This window comes from Etheostoma spectabile, chromosome 20 (assembly GCF_008692095.1).
Source record: "Etheostoma spectabile isolate EspeVRDwgs_2016 chromosome 20, UIUC_Espe_1.0, whole genome shotgun sequence".
Classification (NCBI taxonomy): Eukaryota; Metazoa; Chordata; class Actinopteri; order Perciformes; family Percidae; genus Etheostoma; species Etheostoma spectabile.
Window position 1 is genome coordinate 6434017 of NC_045752.1, and position 16117 is coordinate 6450133.

Sequence of the window (16117 nt, forward strand, 5' to 3'; positions counted from 1 at the left end):
GGGATCAAATACTTTTTTCCTTCACTGTACATGCATACAAACTAGCAAATTTTGTTGCTTGTTATTGATAACTCACCTGATGATGATGAACCCACCAAGCGCTGGTGATGATCTTAGCATCCCAGGCAGCACTGTAGCACACAGCCATAGTGCCAGCTTCTGTCAGGGTACGAGGAGGGATGGGGTCACCTAGAGCAGGAAGATGGAGAGGCAGAGACGCTAACAAAGAGTGGAAAAACTAATATAGCATGTTCACATAACGGATGGAACTGCACAGGTTTACCTGAAGGATTCTTGATGACACAGCTAGTTGCTCCATGGAGGTCAGCATGAACATAGACATCACCTGACAAAGTAAAGGCACACGTCAGGGAGTACGCCAGCCCCGTTTTAAAGGGGCTTACTTTGTAAAGGTAAGAGTGTGTGTATAAAAGTTAATTCATTACCTGCCCGGAGGTAGCGTTTGACAATTATCTCGTTCTGCTGCTGATCTCTTCCTGCGATGACGAGATAATTCTCTGAGCTGATGAACCACAAGAACTTCTCAAACCTGCCAAAAGGGGAGAAATGGTTGAGAGAATGAAAGGCTCCAATGTGCATCATGAACATATGTGTAAAACATAATGCATCAAAGTCTGAATATGCATAGGCACAAAATGGTGATGTGTGCCTTACCAGTAGACTTTCCTGGCCTTCTGAATGGTGGTCACAGTCTGAACCTCTTTCAGTGTTTTTTGTGTTTTTTTCTCTGCGGATTTCATAGCCTTGAATGACATGAAAATAAAAACAAAAGTATAACAACTTGTCAACTGGGAAGCTGTCTTGTGTCAATACATTGCAAGCAATGACAAAAAACACAACACAGGTCTTGCTTGATCTTAAAGATGTTCCTTGCTGATCAAACAATAATTTGTGATCATAGCCTTAAAAGGCAGAAATTTCCGAGTTTGCATATGGACTAAGGCTGAAACAGCTTTCTTACCTTATCTGCTGCTTCCATGGTTTTATGTTCCTTCTTTTCAGCTGTGCGTTTAAAGTCATAGTACCTAAAAAAAAAAGCACAATGACAAGCATCAGCTGTAAAAACAACACCTTCCCCACTTAATACTCAAATGGGATTACATCTAAACCTACTTTTTGGCATTGGCATAAGCCGACAGGCCAAGATCCACGTCCACCAACATGGGCTTGTTCCTTTGCACCTTCTTGTTCTGTCCTTTGTCTTTATTTTTGTTTTTCTTCCCTTTCACCTCCATCACATCTTTTTTCTCTTCCTCTTCCTGGTCTTCCTCAGAAATATATGGATTTCTAGAGGGTAAAAGACATGCATGAGCCAAATGCTGAACAATGAGAAGAGTGGTCTGAGGGACTTCAGTTTCTTTATCAGATGGTCTTACTTTAAAAGCATGGTGATATGATTGGTTTGCAGCTTCAGCTCCTTGATGGCGCAGGCCACCGGGTCACCTGCAGTTTGTGCGTCTTTGACGATAATGCCGATTTCAGTCCAGTCCACCTGATTCGCCAGTGCACTGCGCACCACCTGCAGCGCCCTCTCCACCACAGGCAGGTTCATCTCCACCAGTTCTCCCTTTATTCTGTCCACCTCCTGCAATACGCAAGACAAGATTTCAAGTATTTCAGTTGATGATTTGCTTGACCTGTGTTTGCAAGTTTCAGTTAATTCTTCTCAACAGGGCCAACATTAACACTCCACAAATACATACATATGGAAAAGCAAGAGCCATTCTGTGCAGCGTTTAGAGCACAAAAACCTAAAAGTTGACAGAAACGCTGACCTGTACTTGGTGCAAGGCCTCCAGTCTCTGCTCGTGGTCCCTTTTAACATTCTCCAACTTCTTCAGAGCCTGTTTCTCCTGCTGCAAGGCCTTCATGTCAATCTTCTGACTCTCCATCTTAGAAAAGAATTCATCCACTGCCTACATCGGAGGATCACATTAGATTCATATCAAAAGGGTGAATTCACATTGTAAATGAGAAAAGATCAATATTCTTTCCTAAACAAAGCATTAAGAACTAAAACCAAATAGGCTGCCATTTCAGTATTTACCTTATCAAAAGTATCAAACTCCAAATAGGGGTTCTTTGCATGCTGGGCAAAGAGAAATGGGTGGAATTCATCATATCTGTAGGTAGATATTATTGACATGAATTAATTAACCATATTATAAAAAAACAGCTAAAGGAAAGTAAGTATAGTAATTAATTGTGTGTTAAACAAAACTTGACGTACGTGAGCAGTTCTTCGCTGGGTTTGCCAGGAGTTAAGCTTGGTTTCTTCTCACTCTTTTGTATGATGTAACCCTTGAATTAAACAAAGCAGAGCTCGTGAATATAACTTATCTATTACAGCATCCTTAAGAACTTCTTTAAAATAAAGACTGCTTATGAAAGATCCCTTACTTTGCCACTGAAGTTTTCCGTTTTTTCCATATAGGTTTCTGCAATCTTCAAGGCTTCCAGGATTTTAGGTGCAACTGAAAAATCAGTCAGATCAAATACAGTTTTTTGCAAATAAACATTACAAATAAATTAAAAAACAAAAACAAATCTTAAACTTGAACCACTACATCCACTGGTCTGTTACTGCAATTATACTGCAACCAACTCTCCTATACCTTGGGCAGCATCAACTTGGCTGTCAACTTTGACAGAGCCCGGCAGTCCCACCTCTATCAAACTGTGTTCTATCAGAGTGGATCCATAGGCTGGAGGTGTGTTTGGAAAGGACAAAAAAAAACATAGTTCAGTCTGTTCATTTACTTGATAAAAAAAGTTTTGACTGAGAACTGTTTGTCTGGCTACTTACGAAGGTGAGGGTTCAGGACCCGTTTCACTTGCTCTCCATTTGGTGCTTTGCTGAGGATTTCAGTGAGTCTACATAAAAAAAGCAATAGGAGAGAATTTGTTTTCACTGGTGTAGAAATAATATACGTTTATTGAAATCTGATGGAGGTCCATCTGGTCCACGAAGTCAACAAGCATATGTAAAGATGTGGTTACCGCTCTAAACTGATGAGAGCTTCAGGCGGTCGGGCACTCTCCACATGGTACCGCTCTCTAACAGCAATCTTAACATCTTCTGCCTCTGCTGTACGAAACCGCAGCAGGTTTAGGATGGTGTACTCATGATCTGCAAGAATGACGTTACCCTGAAGATGGATAAGACACAGACCAACAAATGCACACATACACAAAAACATTGGCATATATCAATGTCCTGGTTTGGGATCAGGGCTGATATGATCAGAAGTTTGGAATACACATCTCACAATGTTTTCTCACCCTGTCATACAGTTCAATAATCAAATGGTAGGCAGCCTCATCTGAGCCAAACTGGATGTCAACAATCCTGTCAATCCCGAGCTGCTTAATTTGGGTCAACCGCCGTGACTTCAGGTGTTTTCGACACTATGGAGAAAGATGCTTTTAACATTCGGTTTCATCACAACTAATGCATAAATAAACAAATGCCAAAAGTCACAATAACAAGAAGCTTGTACTGATATTGACATAAATATCAAATTCCTTTAGATATAGAAAAGAAACATGTCAAACTGTCTGTCAAGGAAAAAACAGAATGGAATTCTCAATGAAATGTGACTTGAATCACAAATAAAAATATTTTAAAAGTCTAAAATACAGTTAGAAATATACAGTAATTATAAAACAAAAACAAAGTTGGTCAATGTTATTCAATAAGCAAGTTGTTCTTACTTTCATTGCGAAGCCCGAAGGCATCATGTTCTTGGGCCATTCGAAGTCTGTGGAGTGAATACGACTCCCAGACTCAATCAGGAGAATAGCTTTGCTGTCAGGCCTGAGACAAATATGACACTGAGTTATACACACTGACTGAAAGGGGTGGAATTTAACAAAGTATATTTATTAGGTGCTGTACTTTAGTAAAATTTTGAGGATTGTGTACTTTACTTGAGTATTACTGTTTCATGCTTCTTGTTTTTACTTCTCCTCCACTACATGTCAGAGGAAAATACTGTACTTTTTACAAACACATTTGGTGAGCTAATAAAATATCAGTGGCCCTGTGAGTTAATAATGCTTTCGTATACTTAAATCCCATGTTATGGATAATACTTCTTTACTAAATTATACTCACAATGTTGCATACAGAACTTTTATTTGTAATGGAATATATTTATGCCATATCATTACAGTGAAACTTATGGAGGCAAGTTATTCAAACTGTCCTTACTTTTGCAGGCGGATGAGATACGTCTTGGTGTCGATGTCGTACACGTTGTTTACTCTCATGCCAATGTAGCTGTGATAGAATGAAGCAAAATAAATGAAAGCTGATTATTTGTAGCCAAATCCACATTACCGATAGTTAGCTTATAGCCACCGGCTAGCTACAGGCAATAACACATATATCACCTACTTGGCATTGATCTCGGCAATAACTGCCCTGATATCCACGGTGGTGAATCTTGTTTTCATGGTGACCGAAAAGCTGTCAACTAATAAAAAGAAAGGTAAACACTGATAAATTCACATTTCTGGTGCAACATCAGCAAGGAAAACATGCAGGAAATACTGAACATGCGCACAAGGGATAGTTTTTTTACGGAAGCCGACATGGAGCAAAAAAGAACAGGTCCACGCCTTTTCCATACACTAGACGTAGCGTTAAGTGAATAGAATGCATTGATTGTGTATGGGATGCACTGGTGCTTGGTAACGTTATGCTATGAAATGAATGCAGTGGACCAGTGGTGCTCTTCCAGCGTCTGTTAGTTTTTTATTAGATGTTATTAAGCTCATGTTAGAGTATTTAGCTTTCAAAGTGCACTAATGATGCACTACTCAAACTGGCTTATTGGCGTAAAAGACAGGGCAAGCCTTCGAAATGCATGCAAAACACCACCCAACGTCGACTGGAACAGGGTAAATGTTGTCGACATGCAGAACAACAATCCGCAGCCTAATGAAAAGACATCCGAGCTAGCGGTCGTCACCCACCTCTGGAAAAAAGGTAATTAGGTAATTATTCAGCTGTAAAAACACCGCCGCTTCAAATATCTGGCCTGCAGCGAATAAAAACCTTGACTGGCATTTTTTATATGAATGGCAGAGCATATTGTGTTGCATTGTTGCATCTCATTCCGGATATTTTATGCGGTAAGGCCAGACAGAGTCAAACATTCAGCCGGAGTTTCCAGTTTCCTTCTCAGGTCAGAGTGGAGGGCGAAGGCGTGCTCCGTTACCAAGGCGACGGTCAGCTAACAGGGCTAGCGGGGATAGGCTAGCAACCTTAAGGCGAGTTTCGTGTCCTTTTGACACCTCGATGCGCAAAAAACTTACATTTTCAACCTTTACATTGAAATGTTTTGTCCAGATTTTTCCAGATACGCATGCAATGGATAATCTACTTCAATGCAACGGCTGAGAGACAAAGGGATGCATTGTAAGTTGTGAGTTTGCTAACGGGTATCAGGTCTGACAGGCGGCGGTCGATACGTTTCTCTTCAAAGACTTCAAAATGTTTTGCTAACTGTTTCAGCTGTTTTAACCTTTAGGAGTAGTTAGCTGTGAGTTCATTAAGTCTTGTCAAATAACTAACACATGCTGGGCTTTGACCGTTATCCTTTTATAATCATGTTGTTTTTTTTTCATTTAACGCTTAACGTTATTTTCTTTGGCGTAACTTAAAGTTAGCCTAGCTAGTATTAACTAGCTAGTAACATTAATGTTTTGATAATGGTAACCGTATATGAACAACAATGTCACACATCTGGCCTTACTTTATTTGGTAACTGTTATAGTTTGGCTTGTTAACATTTAGCCACTTTCAAAAACACTTATTCTGCTTTTTAAATGCTTTTGGACACAAGCCAGTAAAACTCAGTCTGCAGTCACTGAATAAAGATGGTGTTGTGTCGTGAGAACTTATACTATTTACTATTTACATCTATTTAATCTAATTTTTACCTTATACTATATTATCAAGTTTTTTTTATTTTCCATCTATGACAGTCTATCCTTGTTTTTATGTTCATTCTATGATTAATTGCCCTTATTGTAAAGCCCTTTGTGTTGCATTTTATTGTATACAAATCAAGTTTATTATTAGTACTGATCTGTAGGCTTTAAGAGATAAGGTTAAAGCTGCAACAATTAGATGATTAGTCCGTTGTTCTTGGATCCACCAAGAAAATAATCAGCAGATAATTAAAAATGATGGTTAGTTGCAGCCCTGTTTCAAACTTCTTGTTAAGTATTTTGCCAGAAGTATCTAATAGTCAGACATAACAAGACACTTGAATATGTTAGTTTGGGTTCTGTGAAATTAAAATAGGCATTTTATGATTCTTTTCTGACATTTTGTAGACCAAATGGTTGATCAAGAAAATACTCAGCACATAATCATTGGTTGCAGCAGCCCTTTATGAATGTAGTGCTTTCCGCTGTAAGTCAAAAAAGTCCCAATTTCCTATCCCAATAAATCATCATGGGCTTTAATGTTGAGTGAGGGAGTTCAGCTATTCACAAATTTCAACTGATATTCATATAAATGTGTTTGTAAAAAAACCTTCCCTCAGAGTCTTTGTATTTTTTGTTGTTGTGCAGGCTACAAAACAATGAAGAAAATCGGGGAGGGTACATTTTCAGAGGTGGTGAAAACTCAGAGCCTGAAAGATGGGAAGTTCTACGCATGTAAAACCATGAAGCAGACAATTAACAGGTATGTATTCTCCAAATAAATGTTGTCCTGTGCGCAGTCAATCAGTGGTGCATATTCACCATACTCAGTTGTTTATGTACCCTTGTAACTTGAGTCAGCAGCTTCACCCCCTTTGCCTGAAGTATCCTATTAGATGGGCACCTAGATGGCTCGGTTCAACTCCCACCTGTGGCCCCTTGCTGCGTGTCATTCCCCCACTCTCTCCCCTTTCATGACTTCTGCTGTCCTGTCAAAATAAAGGCTGAAAATGCCCTCCAAAAAAGTATCCTATTAGATGTCAGCTTTGATCTTGTAATGTTGAGGTAGCAATAGACATCTCTGCTTTAAATTGGAGTTATTGGTGCACTGGTTTTTAACATCAACTGTGCCTGTGTTTTTAATCTGTCATTTATCTTATTAAATTGTTACATTGTTCATATCTACAGCAGATATGCCATTTGACTGTACAATTGACAATATTATATGTATACACCTGTCAAATCAAATGTATTAATATCACCTGTTCTGTCGTCAAGCCTGGAGCAAGCCAACAACCTGCGGGAAGTCCAAGCAATGAAGAGACTGAGCCCGCATGCAAATATCATCCAGCTACATGAACTGATTTTGTGAGTACTAGGCTGTTGACTATTATGAAGTTATTTTATTGCCTCAAGCTAGTTTCTTGTGGCACGTCATATTAATCTAATACAATGTTTCAGTGACAAAGAAACTGGAACTGTGTCTTTGATTTGTGAGCTGATGGAGATGAACATCTATGAGTTCATACAAGGTAAGTGGAGTGTATGAGCATATAATAAATCTGTATAAGGATAAACTGAAACTAGAAGATGCACATGTAGTCTTTCTGTAAATGTTTGGGTGAATTATGGGTTGATATTTTTTGCTCTATTCCTTACAGGAAGAAAAACGCCCCTGCCTGACAATACAGTAAAGAACTACATGTACCAGCTTTGCAAGTCACTTGAACATATGCACAGGTAGTTATGAGAAAGCTTCAGTTCATATTTAATGGTAAAATAAAAAAAAAGAACTATGTAGAGATTGTTTTTGGTTTTGTTTAAACAGGTGTGGGATCTTTCACAGAGATGTGAAGCCAGAAAACATTCTCATCAAAGTGAGATGCATCATTATCATAATTTGCTTTACGGAAACATAACAGTGGTATTCTGGTTTTGTGTCATATGCATTTTAAAAATGATTCTGTACAAATTGCAGCAAAATGGTCTGAAGCTTGGTGACTTTGGCTCATGTCGGAGCGTGTATTCCAAGCCCCCGCATACAGAGTACATCTCCACACGCTGGTACAGAGCCCCAGAGTGCCTCCTCACTGATGGGTACTATGGCTTAAAGATGGATCTGTGGAGTGCTGGTTGTGTCTTCTTTGAGATCATGAGGTACCTCTGCAGGGGAAAGGCACATGTCATCTGTAGTACCTTAATTGGACAACTCTTTAGTAGTTAATGAGACGGGATAGGAACACTCTTGTGAGGTTATATACATGAAATTTCACCGAGTTGTACTTTATTAAATGTGCAAATACAATGTTATCAATGTCTCTATTCATTTTCCTCTACTATTTGATCAATCCTGTCTACCACCACAAGTATGTCAATATGTATGTAAATGGTTTTGTTGTGGCAGTCTGACACCTGTGTGTTTCAGTTTGAATCCTCTCTTCCCTGGAACCAATGAGTTGGACCAGGTAGCCAAGATCCATGACGTATTGGGGACACCAGATGAAAGCATCCTCCAAAAGTTCAAGCAGTAGGTGTTCCTCCTCAAATATTTTGTTTGAAGAGTGTATGTTGTTGTTACTGAACTTTGATTATCAATTTTTGTTCTGTGTTTAGAAAACAAAGGCTTCTCATGGTTTATTAATGTCTGGCAGGTCTAGAGCGATGCATTTCACCTTCCCCCCTAAAAAAGGCAGCGGTATCTCACGGTTAGTCCCTCACTGCCCGGCTCCAGCTCTATCACTGCTCTATCAGATGCTCGCCTATGACCCTGATGAACGCATCACTGCAGAAACAGCCCTGCGGCACACATACTTTAGGGAAATCAGGTAAAAAATGAATCATAAAAAAACAATTCATTACCTTGTAACTTATTAAATCAAATTTAGATGAGAAAAATATTGGTAAGTCAAACTGTGGGTACAAATGACTAATTTAAGTGCTCACATTCTGTCCTTTGTAATAAAAGTCTTGCTTGCTCGTTTTTTCTCTACCAGGCTGGCAGAGAAGAAAGCCGAGACTCTTCACAGAGTTTCTGGGACTATGGATAGACTAGAGAGTAGTGGGTCGCACAACTCATTAGACCACATCTGGCGCCCAACCAGACTTGGCAAACAGCTGAGGGGAAGACACACAAGGCAAACCCCTTTAATAAGCGTAAGTCAATGTTCAAGTCAACTGAGTTGAGAAGTCCAAAGAAATATGAATACAACTGATACAATCTCAACAATTCCTCCTTCTTCAGCACAACATGAAGCACGTAGCAGAGCCCCTCATCCGGCGGAACGTCCCTCATTATCCCACAGAGCTGCCCAAGCTCAACATGGTTATACCAGGACCACAGATCTCCTTCCCAGTCTCCACCATACCTGCATTTACTGTCACTCACCGAGGCACATTGCCAACCATCACGTCAAAGAAGTGCCAGTCACAGTTGGCCAAGGTAAAAACGGGTGTGCTACACAGACTTCAGACTTTTTACATGTTTCCATCTACCAAGGGCAGTGTGGGAATTAATGTAAAACACAGCTGACAGGTTTGTTTTGTGTAACAGATATTGCAAGAAGAAAAAGTAAAGAGGAACCATAAAATTATTAAGTGCTTCAGAAATGCTTTCATTAACGGATTTGATTTGGCATTCAGGCTGCATTTCCTCTCTTCACAGCCCCGGGATGAGTCACACCGCGCAGCTTTCAAGACCTACTACATTCCACCTCTGGATAGGAAACATGGAGGCTACTGAGAGCAAAAAACCCTTTTGTTTTTATTAAAAAATGCCTCTTAAAACAGGATAGACCTGTTACTGTTAAACACATTGTTGAGAGAAAAAAAAGATTGGACAGGCCTGATGTCAAAATCTGTTAAGTATGTTTGACAACAAAAATGCAACAAAGACCACCAAGCATGTCATCTTACCAGTTCTGACTGCTGCCTCAAACTGTTCAACCCTCACTGTAATGATGAAATTCAATGTGATATCTACACAAACAATATTTGAGTCTGTCATATTATGTTGGATTGAGAGTTCGTAAAGTAGTTATGGCCTAAGTTTTACTGACTTAGTCAGGTGTTACATGTTTACAACTGTTCAGAAATATATTTCAATGTGAGTCTATTACACAAGCAATAAGATATGTTGGCAGCCATACACATTGGTAAAAGAAATAGTATAACATCTTTGATGAGAAGCATAGTCAGCTTCCTAGGAAATAATGCTGTTAAAAAGTCATCAAACCCCTTGGGACTTGTTCTGGTTGTATTATTTTACAACTTAAATAACAATTGATTAAATAAGCTCCTTTTTTTTTTACACCGATCAACCAAAACTACTTTGTCAAAGTGAACACAAATGTCTACAAACCGATGTGAATGCAGTGCAACTATAAAATATAAAAATATATATAAAAAGTATTCTTCACCCTTTGCTGTGACACATCTCAAATTTTAAATCAGTAGAGTGAGATCACATGTATAAGTCTTTGTGGTTTGACAAAAAGGGTAAATCTGGAAAATCCAACACCTGGTTAGTCAATGTCCTGGAAAACTATATCATGAAGATGAGAAGAAAAAGATTATAAAAGTAAATCATTTTGGGATAGGATACAAGAAAATTGTAAACCACACTTGACTATGTTAGTGTCCTGGAGCAGGCAAGTCAGAGTCCAGACCTAAATCCAATCTAGAATTTGTGGCAGGACTTTGACAAATGACTACACACAGTGACTAATAAATTAGCTCCAATAAAAGTTGTAAAGCAATAAACATGAAAAACTCCAAGGGCGGGGTTGAATACTTTTTATAGGCACTGTATACTTGTCATAGAGTCTCTTTTCAAGAGCTGTGAATGAACTCCTCGAGACAAACGGACTTGTAGGGTGATAGTCTTCCTGTGGAAAAGGAACACAGCAAAAACCTTCACTTTAAGTGCTTCACAATTATTCCACAGTAAGCCACAACATTGTCTTTGGCGAAGTATTTTAAAGGCACATTTATATGTATATAAATAGCCCTCTGTAATACATCTGTATTTTATATAGCCTTAAGAAAGTCTAGATTTTTTTAAAATATTTTGTTTAGAATGTAGCGCAGCCGGTACCTTGCATTATAGCTTAAAACGTATAATTTAATTCAGAGCTGCGAGCTCATTAAAATGGACTGTGACCTGACTGTGACTCAGTCTGCACCTTGTTGATTATTGTGACACAAAATCAGAATAAAAAAACAGAGGTGTCATTTGTGTGATGTTGTCATAAGCCTGCATTACAAATACTTAAATCTCTTTCATAATATATGTATAACCTCCTGAAAAATCCTTTTTTAATGAATAAAATAAATATAAAATGTTAACCACTTGTACACAAAATGTATTTGCTTCACCAACTTTCTGTCTAGCATAAAGGGGTCGCTGAACTCTTCGTTATCACACAAAAATGACATGCATACTGCAGCAGTGTTGAATGGGAAACACTTCTTAGTGGAGGTTTCTTATCTGAACCTTTCCTTTTGTTTGGATATAGAGCTCCATGCTTTCTCCTTAGTGTTTTTGTAACTGAAGCAAGCATGTATCAAGTCTTCTGAGATTCAATCATTGTCTTCCTGAGCTTCAAAGACTTGCACACTTGACCGCTTCTTTTTTGACAATGTAAACAATTTCCATGCCACAGGATTACAGCTTTGCTTTGCAAATACAAACATATTGTTGAACAAAAAAAGAACAGAAAACAGTATATTCAAGATTATTTTAATATTATTAATATGTATACTTTAGGCTTTAGAAATATAACTATCAATGACAAAACTTCCACTTGAGTAATGGTAGTTTGCTTAGGCCCCCATCAAATCAAGTAATTACAATATACACATTATGATACAAAGCAGATTTGAATCTGAAATAATATTAAAATAAATGCTCAATAGATAAAGGTTTTAATAGTTTTATAATTTTTCTTCACCTACTGTTATTAGCTATCTGTGAGTTCTGAGCACACCCAAATATGTAAAGCAATTTTCTTCTAATAAACTAATTTAAGTGCAAACAATTTTTTTTTTCTTTAAAAAGACTATGATTGCAGCATCCAACTTTATAGATTCAGATTTCAAGACTGAGGATGTTAAAGCCGAGTGCAACAAGGCAGTCCTCAACCCTCTTTTTGATCCATTAGAGTAGTTATAAAAACAAACAACAAAATAACAAAATCAGTGCAAAGTTGTTGATGGGGAGATTCTACTCAAAGGAGAAGTAGTGGGTGAATGTGGATGGAAGCTAAATTTTCAGATGCTCACGCACTTGGTCGTAAAAGGATAGTTCATCCAAAATTCACATTTGAGTCAGTAACCCTGAGCAGAGGCTGGGATACATACAAATTCTGAAAATTAAATTAACTATCCTTTTAATCTCAAGCCACAATTGTCTGGTTTGCATCTAACAAAGCTAAGCTTCATTTCCAGAGGGGACAAAAGTCTGATGGGATTTGACATGAAAGAAAGAATTTTAAAAATCTAAAATGTGTTAAAACTCCAGAGAACAAAAGCCCATTAGTGCAATAGTCCACAATTGCACCACACCTTTTCTTGCTTCATTCTTCCACTAGGTCAAGTGAGTGATAAACGTAAAGAACAGAAAAGCCATTAAAAAAATCGGGAGGGGTATTAAAAAAAAATAAAAAATAAAAATAGGAAAACTTGCAATGCTTGCAGGGTGAAGAGCAGCATCAGACTCTGGGTTGCAGGGTTCTTTAGCAGCAGAAATATTGTGGCTATACTACTGTTCCACTGGGAGAGCTGGCTTGGTTTTGGGATGACAATAAGCCCTGGAAAAAGGAAAACAAGGAGATTTGCATTGGGAAAGTTCACATACTGTAGCAAAAATCAAGCAACAAATAGCTCATTAGAAATTAGCCTCTAGCTTCTTCTTTTCCTATCCCGGTCCCCTGCATTTCATTAAAGCCTGTGCACAGCAGTTAAAGTGGATGCCGAGTATTCAGTGCAAGACTGATGTCTTTAAAAAGGTTTGCTTGATAAAGGCACTTCTAATATACGTGAACAAATAATGAACTTGTTTTTTTTCAGAGGGCTTTTATAACCTCTGGATCTGACCTACGAGGGCATTTTTGTCTTTATTTTACAAGGCAGACTTAAACCGTTAAACATGCACTTCCTATTACTTGATTCTAATTGCACTTTAGTTGTATTAAGTGGTTTGTATTCAGACTTTCTACCCACTACAGGCTCTGTGGTATCATGGCATTGTTTGTTTTCTGAGACATTTGAGAAAGTGTCAAGAGCATTCTTGCATTCTAAGCACCTGTTAATGTAGTAACTCACTGGACTAACTAGCCTACAGACGTATGTGCCAGATCCAGACTATCATGTGCCTCGTTCTGGCGAAGTCTCTCAAAACACAGAGAAAAGGGAAGTATATTCATATTAAGCAGTAAGCATGTGAGGAACTGCAGAGACTCTTTGGGAAAATATAGAGTAATTTGCATAAAAGCTGAAATGTGAGAGTGTATGCAGATGACTTCTTGGCTATGCTGCTATGCATTGTGGGATGATTATGATGAACCAATGAACACACTTCACATAGATTATCGTCCTCTTTCCCCTCACAGGTCTACACAGGAAATCCTACCTATTAGAACATATTAAATAACCAGACTATTATTTTTTAGAATTGGTTATATTTGAAACTTAGGCATAATAGGTTTTTCATTGGAAAGCAGATGTACATTAAACATAGTCTGACATGTTACTTTCCTGCCTGCAGAGAGTGACAATCGGACTATAAAAGCTAAAAATGCTATTCCTAATGGTCATACTTTTTCAGAATATGTCATTATGTTAAGTTACAACCCACCAACTGATTTTAGGACAGCTTAAGATTGAAAGAAACTTTAATTTCCCCCACATTTCCAACATTAACAAGAACTTACCACTTTGCCTGGCCTCGCCCATGTGCAAATAAATCCCTCCTGACAAGCAGTCACTAAACAGTCCTCTAAAAATATGAGTACAGTCAGTCTCTCGTGTGCTATCTTTTTACAGATGAGAGGCTCAAGGAGGGGCACATCCTCCATGCGCGGGCACAGCAGAGTGCCCAGAGTCTTAGCAGGGTCTGTTTTGGTTTTTGTCAGCAGGTTGAGCTTGTCACTGCTCTTGCTGCTGATGTGACCCATGCTGTGGTTGCGTTTGTGGTCCTTCTCGTGGTGGCGTTCCTTTCGATCATGGAGTGACAATGTGGCAAACTTACTCACACCTGTAGCAATCGCACTGTCCATCATACCACTGCCGATGCCACCACCACTGCCAGCCTTGTTGGTATTGTTTGCCGTTGTTGTTGTGGTGCCGGCTGAATGTGGTAAGCTGTTGGAGCGTGGTAATGTAGTAGAGACAGAGTTAATGCCAGGAGTATTGGCACCACTGTTGTTTCCATTAGTAGTGTTACTAGATGCGTTAGTGATTAATGTAGCACCCGCAGGGGGGCTGGTGGCATTCATCACGTTAGTGTGTGTTCGTGTCCGTGAGAGTGGAAGATGGGGGAAAAGGATGTCCTCAGTAAGGTCCCATAGGCACAGCTGAGTGTCCTGGCCCACCGAGCCAAACCGGTATGTGACACTAACAGGCCGACTGTCCGTGGAGTTGCGCTTGGAGAGTCGGGACTGCGTACTGTTGGCCCGGTCTCGTCCAAAGTGGATCATCTGATCCTGGAAGTCCTCATCGCTGCCACTGAACTCCATTGGGTCACTCTCTTCCACGCTGGTGGTGTAATGGTCAAATGCCACAACACTAACCCATGACTTGTGCCCATGACCTCGGGCGATCACTCTGCAGTCCAAAAACGACCACACTGTCACTAAATCGTCCTCTCCACCTGCAACTATGTACTTTCCATCAGGGCTCCAGCACACACACAACAAGCCACCAAAGTAGCTCTTCATGGTGCCATGAAGCTCGACCGCGTCAAAGTTGAAGACTCGTAGGAAGCCGTCTTGGCTAACACAGGCAAGGAACTTCCCATCTGGAGAGAAGGCAAACTCATTCAGAGCCCCCTCACCCACTGTCCATTTAAGGAGAGGGTTCCGCGTGGATTTACTCTTACAAGTGTGTACAGAGTAGTTTTCTCCCTGTTTAAGCAGCTGGTAGTGTGGAGCTGTGGTGCCACAAGTATGCTCCACATTGTACAGGTACATATTTCCACTGGCATGAGAGACCAGAAACAGGCTCTCAGAGCCGGGCACCCATTTCACGCATGTTACTCTGGACTTGTCTATTAGTCTCTGACAGGAGAAAGGGGGGGAGAGTGAAGGAAGAAGGGGAGTGGGAAAAAAATAATGTCAGCACAATACCATCAAGAAATCAATAGTCTGAACAGGTTGAAAGTCTTACAATTTTACATAGAATACTCCCAATTGTCCCAGGCCACTTGTTAAAATTCTGTTTAAAGGTGTTGGGCTGGAAAAATACAAAAAGTAGCATAAACTAAAACACATTAAACTTGTTGCCATTCAGATGCTTTAAATCCTCTACATAAGAAGGTGGAAGAGTTTACTACAAGGATAAATAGAATAATGACATTACAGTTGAAGAGCAAAACTAAAACATTATTTTAGACCAATGAAGGATTTTTTTAATAGGTGTCTGTCTGACAACAAGGCTCAACATTAACAGTAATACGGTCAGTTTGGTGAAAAATTGAATGTGAAAATCCAGTCTCTCCCAATTTTTCCGCTACTGGCGCAATACACAGAACTCTAACCTCCAATCTAACCTCTGTCCCGCATCGACCTACCTCCTCATTGAAGAGCTTGCTTGTCTCCTTCTTGATGGGGTCAATGAGCTGTACCTGTCCTGCAGAAAAACCCACAAGCAAGGACACACTCTCTGCTGTGGCTGTGAGGTGGTTAAAGTCATGACAGGTAGGCTGCGTTCCCTTGTAGATACGCTTGTCTATGGGCTTGCTCAGGTCAGCAGCCTGAAGAGAGAAAGCACATGAAGTAAGTGGAGTAACCTTTAGCTAAAACATTTTATGGACTCTATGCATGTCAAACTGTTACTAATAAACCATTGGAGAAGAGTGTACAGTTATACTGTTTCTTAATGTGCTTCATCTCAAACATACTGACTATAGAGGAGCTGACGAACACTTAATTAGGAAGAAGAT

General features: G+C 39.4%; 3 protein-coding genes across 8 annotated transcripts in view; 1 reads left to right on the top strand and 2 right to left on the bottom strand.

Annotated features, from left to right (window-relative positions):
- Positions 1-4610, bottom strand: part of nemf (nuclear export mediator factor) — a 13864-nt gene extending 9254 nt beyond the window's left edge. The window contains exons 1-18 of the mRNA XM_032500957.1: positions 4421-4610; positions 4235-4303; positions 3736-3838; positions 3304-3429; positions 3022-3170; positions 2828-2895; positions 2637-2726; positions 2422-2495; positions 2252-2322; positions 2069-2144; positions 1797-1937; positions 1398-1606; positions 1135-1308; positions 983-1046; positions 676-764; positions 447-550; positions 284-346; positions 77-189 (exon numbers count right to left, since the gene is read on the bottom strand). Coding sequence (XP_032356848.1) covers positions 77-189; positions 284-346; positions 447-550; positions 676-764; positions 983-1046; positions 1135-1308; positions 1398-1606; positions 1797-1937; positions 2069-2144; positions 2252-2322; positions 2422-2495; positions 2637-2726; positions 2828-2895; positions 3022-3170; positions 3304-3429; positions 3736-3838; positions 4235-4303; positions 4421-4479 — 1842 coding nt within the window. The 5' untranslated portion in view covers positions 4480-4610. The remainder of the gene's footprint in view (positions 1-76; positions 190-283; positions 347-446; positions 551-675; positions 765-982; positions 1047-1134; positions 1309-1397; positions 1607-1796; positions 1938-2068; positions 2145-2251; positions 2323-2421; positions 2496-2636; positions 2727-2827; positions 2896-3021; positions 3171-3303; positions 3430-3735; positions 3839-4234; positions 4304-4420) is intronic.
- Positions 4611-4626: 16 nt separating this feature from the next.
- mok (MOK protein kinase) lies at positions 4627-9704 on the top strand. 6 transcript variants are annotated; one of them, XM_032500959.1, is made up of 12 exons: positions 4627-5014; positions 6610-6724; positions 7240-7329; positions 7423-7493; positions 7623-7701; positions 7790-7838; positions 7940-8118; positions 8366-8488; positions 8610-8786; positions 8955-9114; positions 9203-9400; positions 9623-9704. In XM_032500959.1, exons 1-12 carry the CDS (start codon positions 4834-4836, stop codon positions 9698-9700), a joined length of 1500 nt encoding a protein of 499 aa, XP_032356850.1. In that variant the 5' UTR covers positions 4627-4833; the 3' UTR covers positions 9701-9704. The 6 variants fall into 6 exon arrangements, with proteins under 6 accessions (XP_032356850.1, XP_032356851.1, XP_032356852.1 ...); XM_032500960.1 differs by having other exon boundaries at positions 4628-5014; positions 8613-8786; XM_032500961.1 differs by having other exon boundaries at positions 4628-5014; positions 8387-8488.
- Positions 9705-11681: 1977 nt separating this feature from the next.
- Positions 11682-16117, bottom strand: part of wdr20a (WD repeat domain 20a) — a 6540-nt gene continuing 2104 nt past the window's right edge. The window contains exons 2-4 of the mRNA XM_032500958.1: positions 15746-15928; positions 13890-15233; positions 11682-12767 (exon numbers count right to left, since the gene is read on the bottom strand). Of these exons, the coding sequence (XP_032356849.1) occupies positions 12714-12767; positions 13890-15233; positions 15746-15928 (1581 nt within the window). The 3' untranslated portion in view covers positions 11682-12713. The remainder of the gene's footprint in view (positions 12768-13889; positions 15234-15745; positions 15929-16117) is intronic.

Coding starts and splice junctions, on each gene's coding strand:
- mok (XM_032500959.1), top strand. CDS start 4,834: ATGATGCACTACTCAAACTGGCTTATTGGCGTAAAAGACAGGGCAAGC. Junction 7,330..7,422: donor CAGCTACATGAACTGATTTT/GTGAGTACTAGG, acceptor ACAATGTTTCAG/TGACAAAGAAACTGGAACTG. Junction 8,489..8,609: donor ATCCTCCAAAAGTTCAAGCA/GTAGGTGTTCCT, acceptor ATTAATGTCTGG/CAGGTCTAGAGCGATGCATT.